The 9,931-nt window shown below is 36.3% G+C and overlaps 1 protein-coding gene across 5 annotated transcripts in view; it reads right to left on the bottom strand.

The window, feature by feature from the left end:
* Window positions 1-1,802: 1,802 nt before the first annotated feature.
* RPL31 (ribosomal protein L31) overlaps window positions 1,803-9,931 on the bottom strand; it is a 201,374-nt gene continuing 193,245 nt past the window's right edge. For 4 of the 5 annotated variants that reach the window (XM_053707638.1, XM_053707639.1, XM_053707640.1 and 1 more), the window contains 4 exons: window positions 8,656-8,764; window positions 7,610-7,735; window positions 5,713-5,825; window positions 1,803-1,872 (listed from right to left, as the gene is read on the bottom strand). In XM_053707638.1, the coding sequence (XP_053563613.1) occupies window positions 1,841-1,872; window positions 5,713-5,825; window positions 7,610-7,735; window positions 8,656-8,764 (380 nt within the window). In that variant the 3' untranslated portion in view covers window positions 1,803-1,840. Of the gene's footprint in view, window positions 1,873-5,712; window positions 5,826-7,609; window positions 7,736-8,655; window positions 8,765-9,779; window positions 9,799-9,931 lie in introns of those variants that run through there. The other variant, XM_053707642.1, reaches the window with a different exon arrangement.

Below are 9,931 nucleotides of genomic sequence, written 5' to 3'. Positions count from 1 at the left end.
ATGTTTCTATGGGAAGGAACCCAGGAAGATTTGGAGAGGTTTCTAGGTAAACTCAATGATAACACATTGAATATTAAACTCACGTACAATATAAGTCAATCTAAGATAGAATTCCTGGATCTGACTATATTTAAAGATGAAGATGGAAAAATTCATACTGACCTCTTCAGAAAACCCACTGCTACCAATAGCCTACTTCACAAAACCAGTGCCCATGCTCCCGGTACTACCAAATCCCTACCAGTTGGAGAATTTCTCTGTGTCAGGAGAAACTGTAGTGATCTAACGTTGTTTAAATCTCAAGCCAAAGAGTTGGAGAAGAGACTACTGGATAGAGGATACAGCAGAGGAGGAATTAAAAAAACCAGATCCAGGGCTCTTAATACCAATCGTACAGATTTGCTCAGAATGAAGAGAAACAAAGAGAGAGATGATCAAACCAGACTGATATTGACATACAATCCACTAACTTATTTAATAACAGAAATTATGAATAAGCATTGGAATATTCTTCTGTTAGATGAAGATTTAAAATCTATTGTAGGAGAATCAGTCAAGGTTGGTTACAGAAGAACTCATAATATTAAAAATATGGTGTCTGCTAGCCATTTTCAAGTAGGCAAAACCAAGACTGCCATTGTACCAGGTTCCTTCTCATGTGGGTCTTGTTCAAGCTGTAGTTACATCAGGAAGACCAATATCATTCAAGACAGATTTGGGAAAACACACAGAATAAAAAATTATATCAGCTGTTCCACCAAAAGCGTGATATATGCACTGTATTGTTCCTGCCTCAAAATCTATGTGGGCATGACCAGCAGAAAATTATGTTTCAGACTTCAAAAACATGTCAGAAGCACAAAAAAATGCAATTAAGGATCAAGAAGGGGGCAAAACAATCACCTCTGTTGCATCACATTTTTTGCAGTACCACCAGTCTAACCCACAGAATATCAAATGTCAGGGGATCGAGAAAATATCCTTAGGCATCAGAGGGGGCAAATTAGTAGTGTAGTGTGCATGATACGGAGCAGCTTTACACTTTTACAGTGGCTGCATTGCTATATATCGCTGTCCTCAGACCTCCAACAGTCTAGTCATGTTTACTAATCAGATGATTAATTCACCTGTGATCCAGTTCATATATCCTCAAACTGTGGCCCATTAGGGAGGCCTGAGGACAGGTTTGAAAACCAGTGCTATATATTATTGTTGAGCTTTTTAAAATATAATTTTGTGTAACTAATCACAGGCTATTAGAGTACTTGAGCTCCAAGATGGTGGTGTCTAGTGTTAAGAGGCAGAGCTTCAGTATCTGGCACCTTTAAGCTATTAAAAATTGAAAAACAGATTTGAAAAGAGGAAAAGGAAAAATGCAATACTATTACTATTAACACTATTATATTTGTGCATAGTAGAGTATGTCCCTTTAACATTGCTATATTCTACACACCTGTCAATTGAGAAGCTTACCTGTGACTATATTTACCAAGATTAGGAACCCTTAGGTTTCAATAGGATGGTGCCCAAAACACCAAAATTAGAAAGACCACAGATTTTCAGAGTTAAAATTAAAGTACATTGAATTTTTTTCCCACTACACCAACATTAGTCTCCATATTTAATGAATAAATGTAACTACCAGAATGAGCTAAAGATGTATTGAAACACATCAAGTATTTCTAAGATTGTATGGAACATGCTTTAATGCAGTTACATGACCGCAAGATTAAATATGCTCTGAATAAGTAAAAATATATAAACCATGTAGGCAACAGAAAAAAAAAACGTTAAACAAGCAATCCGTTTCATTTTTTTTATTTTAACAAATTAAGGTCAATTAGTTTTCATCAACATTGACTGTCTGTAGACCTGCAAATAAACAGAAGACATTTAATATTCACGTTAAAGCATACATCTCTACAAGAAAGCGTTAGGAAAAAAAATAATTTTACATAAATGCACACACTAGTGATTAGGTCCTTGTTTCTTAAAAAACATTTATAAATTCTTTCCTAAAAACCGAAAATGTGGAAGGAACATACTAAGACACTGCAGCAATTAAAGAGCCTTAAGTATTGTGTATCTAAAACTAAATAGACATTAACTTTAAGAAGGACAGAACACATCAGTCCCAGGACCCTTTTAGCGGATGCGATACCCGGCTGATTTTACTGACCTTCCGGATAAAATTTCTAGCCAATATTAAGTTACAACAAAAAAAAAAAAAAAAAATTTTTCTTGCACAAATTATCATTAAATTTAAAGTGATTGTAATGTCTGGCACTTTAAGACAGTATATAAAAATTACCTCTGCTCGCATCTCATACAAATCCGGCTTCATCTAATTCTTGCGTGCCCCACCAGCTGGACGCCAAAGGAGGCATGCAACAATTGGATGTGTCATCGATCAACTAAATACAGTATGAGATGTGGGCAGAGGAACGGCAGAATGTTTGCCATAACTTAACTATTTTTTTTTCTTTTTTACAAAGGAACAGTCTTTTTAATAAATAAAACTGGCCCCGTTTTTAAGTTTTATTTTATATACTATGTCTTAAAGTGCTAGACATTACAATCACTTTAATTTATGCAATTATTTTGTGCTTTGGATAGCAGAAAAATATATTACAAAATATTACACTGCCCCCACCCTGCTACTTCTTAATGCCACCTGGCTGGCAACATTTTCTGTTGAGAACAATGCATCTTGACACACACACATACATATAATGTTTAACCCCTTAATGACAGAGGACGTACCAGGTACGTCATTGGAAAAACTCCCCTTAATGACAATTGACGTACCTGGTACGTCCTCTGTTAGAAGTGCTGGAAGCTATCATGATTGCTTCCAGCTGCTTACAAGGGATTGTAGTGATGCCTCAATATTGAGGCTTCACTGCAATCCCCTATTTTACCCACCAATGCAGAAAGGGCCACTCTGTGGCCCTCTCTGCATCGGCAATTGTTGTTCACACATTCGTTGGTGAGTGGGAGCAGCTTGTAGGTGGAGGGTATGCTTTAACTTCCCAAGCTATCAATGCTTTGTCGGTGGTTGCGGCCGGGGGGCGGCGGTGGGGTCGGGTGCACGCAAAAAATGACCACAAGTAAAAAAAACAAAACAGAGGCAGATGCAGGGGATCTCTATTGTTTAGTAAGCGATCTGGGAGGGGGAGTGAAGTAGATTTAGGGGGGCCAGCTACACTACAGAAAAAAACTTATATAAAAAAAGTTAATAAAAAACTATTTTGGGGGGCAAATTGGGTACTGGCAGACAGCTGCCAGTACCCAAGATGGAGGCAAATAGGTAGAGGGGGAGGGGGGGATGATCAGGGAGGTTGTGGCGTAAGGGGGGATCCATCACGGCAGACTATATGAAAAAAAAAATATATATATTTTTATTTCAGTACTGGCAGACTTTCTGCCAGTAATTAAGATGGCGGTGACAATTGTGAAGTGGGGGGAGGGAAGAGAGCTGTTTGAGGGGGATCAGGGGGATGGGATGTGTCAGGTGGGAGGCTGATCTCTACACTAAAGCTAAAAATTAACCCTACAAGCTACCTAATTAACCCCTTAACTGCTGGGCATATTACAGGTGTGGTGTGCAGCAGCATTTAACGGCCTTATTATTACCAAAAAGCAACGCCAAAGCCATATATGTCTGCTATTTCTGAACAAAGGGGATCCCAGAAAAGCATTTACAACCATGTGTGCCATAATTGCACAAGCTGTTTGTAAATAATTTCAGTGAGAAACCTAAAATTTTGAAAAATTTAAGTTTTTTTTTTTATTTGATCGTATTTGGCGGTGAAATGGTGGCATGAAATATACCAAAATTGGCCTAGATCAATAATTTGGGTTGTCTACTACACTAAAGCTAAAATTAAACCTAAACGCTCCCTAATTAACCGCTTCACTGCTGGGCATAATACACGTGTGGTGTGCAGCGGCATTTAGCGGCCTTCTAATTACCAAAAAGCAACGCCAAAGCCATATATGTCTGCTATTTCTGAACAAAGGGGATCCCAGAGAAGTATTTACAACCATTTATGCTATAATTTCATTAGTTGTTTGTAAATAAATTCAGCAAGAAATCTAAAGTTTGTGAAAAAATTTGTGAAAAAGTCAACAATTTTTTTTATTTGATCGCATTTGGCAGTGAAATGGTGGCATGAAATATACCAAAATGGGCCTAGATCAATACTTTGGTATGTCTTCTAAATAAAAATATATACATGTCAAGGGATATTCAGGGATTCCTGAAAGATATCAGTGTTCCAATGTAACTAGCGCTAATTTTGAAAAAAAGTGGGTTTGGAAATAGCAAAGTGCTACTTGTATTTTTTGCCCTATAACTTGCAAAAAAAAGCAAAGAACATGTAAACATTGGGTATTTCTAAACTCGGGACAAAATTTAGAAACTATTTAGCATGGGTGTTTTTTGGTGGTTGTAGATGTGTAACAGATTTTGGGGGTCAAAGTTAGAAAAAGTGTGTTTTTTTTCCCATTTTTTCCTCATATTTTATATTTTTTTTATAGTAAATTAAAAAGATATGATGAAAATATTGGTATCTATAGAAAGTCCATTTAATGGCGAGAAAAAAAATGTATATAATATGCGTGGGTACAGTAAATGTGTAAGAGGAAAATTATAGCTAAACACAAACACTGCAGAAATGTAAAAATAGCCATTGTCATTAAGGGTAAGAAAATTGAAAAATGGTCCAGTCATGAAACAACTTTATTTTGTCCCCTTTTCATGAAATTCAGCTCTAAAAATTGAGGCTAACTGTTGGCTAACTCTGTTGTGACCCTATTTGGCTTTAACTGACAACTACATAACAATGTACTTTATTCTAACATTATGACAGTGGATAGAGCCTTGTCAGTACATTAAAGACCAGATTATCTCCTCCAAATAAAGCAAATGGTGAGGAGTTTGCCAATTGAAAAACAAATGCAGTAAAAAGGATGTTAATTTATTTTAAAAACTTTTAGACTTGGCTAATATGCGTTCTTCTATAGCAACATAATATAATTATTTTAACTACAGTGTGTTAACTGATTTTTTTAAATGCATGACTTTAGAAATCTTAGTCAATAGAGTGCTTGTTGCCTTGGAGAGATAAGACATTATTGCTTCAGACAAGGCTATTCACAATCACCCCCATCCTTTTTTAACCCACAAATAAGCCTTTTATAGTGATTTTTTTTTATATCATGTCCATTTACCCTCTAAAGCTAATCAACTCCCCCACACGCCAATCTGAGCTTTAGTCCACAGGCAAGTATAGCCACTGTCATAACGTTAGTATAAAGTCAATTGTTTTGAAGTTAGCTGATAAAGCCAACCAGGGATATAAATGTAGCAGGGTTAGCCTTGAAAATTCAGCAGGATGCATTTCAAGGTCTAAACTTGAAATTGCTCCATATTTAAAAAGATATATTACATGAAGGGGCAAAATAATGAATATATGCAAAGTTGTTAAATACATAACTAAACATTTTACACAAAGATGTTGGTGTTTACCGTCCCTGTAAATTAAATCTGTATTTATGCACAACATTCACCCTTCATACATGTACCTTCATTTTATAAGTATCTATTAGTTAACCATATGATTAAAATCCCCCCATGCTTTCTCTTTAAAACTGTTACACAAACAACTTTAAACCAAGTGGAAAGTTAAACATGTAATTGTCCTGTACCTTTGAAAGTTGTGACTGGCACATATGTGACCAATGTATACAATTTGTTAGGAGAATCTTCATCCTCATTACGCTTCCTGGATAGACGTACTCGTATACGGAATGGAACATTTCTAAATACAAAGTGCACGAATTTCATGATAAAACAAAAAAACACAACACAGAGAGAGTGCGAGAAATATATACACACACACACAGTTGTATGCAAAAGTTTAGGCACCCCTGACAATATCCATTATTTTCATTTATAAATAATTGGATGTTTGGATCAGCAATTTCATTTTGATCTATCAAATAACCGAAGGACACAGTAATGTTTCAGAAGTGGAATGAGGTTTATTGGATTAACAGAAAAAGTGCAATATGCATCAAAACGAAATTAGACAGGTGCATAAATTTGGGCACCCATGTCATTTTGTTGATTTGAATACCTGTAACTACCTAGCACTGATTAATTGGAACACACAATTGGTTTGGTGAGCCCATTAAGCCTTCAACTTCATAGAGAGGTGCATCCAATCATGAGAAAAGGTATTTAAGGCGGCCAATTGCAAGTTGTTCTCTTTGACTCTCCTCTGAAGAGTGGCAACATGGGGGTCTCAAAACAACTCTCAAATGACCTGAAAACAAAGATTGTTCAACATTATGGTTTAGGGGAAGGCTACAAAAAGCTATCAGTGTCCACTGTGAGGAAATGGAAGACCACAGGCACAGATCTTGTTAAGGCCAGAAGTGGCAGGCCAAGTAAAATATCGGAGTGGCAAAGGATGGTGAGAACTGTCAAAAACAGCCCACCTCCAAAGACCTACAACATCATCTTGCTGCAGATGGTGTCACTGTACACAAGGAGAAGCTGTATGGGAGAGAGTGATGTGGAAGAAGCCTTTTCTGCACACACGCCACAGAATCGCTTAATGTGTGCAAACGCACATTTGGACAAGCCAGCTTCATTTTGAAAGATGGTGCTGTGGACTGATGAAACAAAGATTTATTTATTTAGTCATAACAAGGGGCGTTATGCATGGCAGCAAAAGAACACAGCGTTCCAAGACAAGCACTTGCTAGCCACAGTAAAATTTGGTGGATGTTCCATCATGCTTTGGGGCTGTTTGGCCAGTGTCGGTACTGGGAATCTTGTTAAAGTTGAGGGTCACATGGATTCCACTCAATATCAGCAGATACTTGAGAATAATGTTGAGGAATCAGTCACAAAGTTGAAGTTACGCCGGGGCTGGATATTTCAACAAGACAACGACCCAAAACACTGCTCAAAATCTACTCTGGCATTTATGCAGAGGAACAAGTACAATGTTGTGGAATGGCCATCCCAGTCCCCAAACCTGAATATCATTATAGTCAATAGGAAGCGTCTAGAAGCTGTTATTTCTGCTAAAGGAGGCTCTACTAAATATTGATGCGATATTTCTGTTGGGGTGCCCAAATTTAAGCACCTGTCTGTCTAATTTCATTTTGATACATATTGCACATTTTCTGTTAATCCAATAAACCTCATTTCACTACTGAAATATTACTTTCTCCTTCGGTTATTTGATAGATCAAAATGAAATTGCTGATCCAAAACACCCAATGACTTATAAGGGGTGCGTGTGTGTGCGTGTGTATCCAAACAAGAAAGGTAACCTATTAATATGCCAAAAATATTAAGCAAAATTATTATATAAATAAAATTAAACAAGAAAGATAACCTCTATTAATATCCCAAATATATTAAGCAAAATTTAAAACCAATGTAAAATATATACCATTGGCTACATAGTAAAATTGCACCTTCTAAAAACGTGTCATATGGTCCAAATTACTCAAACTTAATAAATAGTTGCTTCATTTTAACTACAAACCTTAATTATTTACAGAAGACAAGGTTTTGAAAACTCACCTAATGCCTTTAGCCCATACAGCTTTGTTTAGCCTTGTGTCAATGCGCACATCAGGGGTACGCATCTCTTTCATTGCAAATTTACGGATCTCTTTAAGAGCGCGTGGAGCACGTCTCTTGAAACCACTGAAAATCATAAGTAGTTTGTGTAGAATTAACATAAAGCAATGAAAACCAGATAAAGCAGCACTGCTCAAAAAAAGCGTTTGAACCCCCCCTTTCTAAAACAAGCATGGACTTTTTTTTCTATTAAATAAAACATACATGATACTATATGGTTTAACAAACAAAATCCCTGAATTAGAAACAAAAACGGCATAAAGAAATGCATATTAACAGAGCTGCCAAAACACATTAGTTTTTAAACTTGGGGAAAAAAAATATATATAAAAATCTTAAAAACCAGCTTCATCATACTTTAAAAATTGAAATACAATTAAAAGGACAGTATAGACTAAAACTGTTATTGTTTAAAAAGAGATAATACCCTTACTACCCATTTCCCAGTTCTGTACAACCAATATTGTTATATTAATATACTTTATAACATTTAAACCTCTAAATGTCTGCCTGTTTCTAAGCCACTACAGACAGCCTCTTATCACACACATGCTTCTTTATTTGATTTTCACTACAGGAGACTGCTAGTTCATGTGGGTGGTACAGATAACATTGTGTCGACTCCACACCAGTGGAGTTATTTAAGATTTAGCACAACAGAGGGCTGTCAGAAGATGCTTAGATAAAAAGGTAATCACAGAGGTAAAAAGTATATTATTATATAACTGTTGGTTGTGCAAAACTGAGGAATGGGTAATAAAAAGGAATTATCTATCTCTTAAAACAATAACAATTATATTGTAGACTGTACCTTTAACTATATCCAATGTAAGTACAAAAGGAAAACAATGCATAAACCATGTAAATTTTACTTGTTATTCAAATTACACTGCTATAAGAAATTGTTTTAAGCTAGCACTGAATGAGAAATAATAGGAACATAATTACACTACAAAATTATTTCAGACACAAAGAACAATACTTACATCCCATGGATCCGTTTGTGGACATTAATGGTGTATTCCCTGGTTACCACCTCATTGATGGCAGAGCGACCCTTCTTTTTCTCTCCTCCTTTCTTTGCGGGCGCCATATCTTAAAATAAAGTTAGCAAATAATCTTAAAACAAATCTGCAGTAAATTCACAACACTGAAAAAAAAAAAAGTCTTCTCCAATAAAAATCCAATCAACCTGAAATATTAACACTGAGCAACGATAGATGAGCTGTACAACTACATACTGCAGAGCCCTATATACACTACTGGAATGTCAAAACTGATGTGTGATGAGACAAGTAAACTGACCATAAACAGAACATGCATCTATTAGTTCAACCTGAAAACATTTAAAAGGGATATTCCAGACAAAATTGGCATCTACATGGATGTACTTCAGTTTTCAACAGAAGGATTTTGGAATATACATGTATTAGCAACAATGCTTCTAATAAAAGTTATTGCTGTTTCAAAGGTGTATTTAAGTATTCACTGTGCATCAGCATTTCATTTGTTTATTGCTTATATTATACAAGCCCAACTGGCGCTCTGAGAAGCTGCAGTATTTAAAACACTAGTGCACTGACAATATCTAGCTATGCTTCACAGGCATGTGCAGAGAAAAATGCTAATACACTAAGACAGTGATAACTTTTGAGAAACATTTTTACCAACACATGTATATTGTAAATATGTTTCTATTCCAAAATGTAATTAAATTCTGTGCATTTAAATTTTAACCATAATGTCCCTTTAATACTCTGACTCAAGGTAATTTGAAATTAGCTACGAAAATAATGCAGCCCACTACTACTAAGCCGATATGCCCGATACAATAACCTCACTGTCACGACATTGCAATTCAACATATATCCTCTAGCACATAATCCACATCCCATTACACCCAGCCTGCTGCTTCCCTATACAAGGTTCCACCGCCTCCGGGAAATACCTAATAACACATCCTACCTGAAAGACAAAACCATAAATCTCGTCGCTACAGCACCTACGAGAGTATCCGTAATAATTCCCTGACCGATTCGGGCAGTACAACTGCTAAAAACGGAGGATGGGAGCGGATAAATTCAGGGCCCAGAAAGACAGCCATACTTACTGCAAGATGTACAATGGCGAAAAGGAAGAGGCAAAGGATTGTGGGAGAAGAATAATCCTCATACGCGTGATAGTGCTTCCGGGTCGATGATGTAATTACGTTAGATTCACTCTATGGTTTCGAGGCGCTGTCAATATTGGTGTCTGTCGCTT

Source organism: Bombina bombina, chromosome 3 (genome assembly GCF_027579735.1).
Source record: "Bombina bombina isolate aBomBom1 chromosome 3, aBomBom1.pri, whole genome shotgun sequence".
Taxonomy (NCBI): Eukaryota; Metazoa; Chordata; class Amphibia; order Anura; family Bombinatoridae; genus Bombina; species Bombina bombina.
The sequence above is the reverse complement of the archived record's forward strand: the minus strand, read 5'-3'. Positions and strand labels throughout refer to the sequence as shown.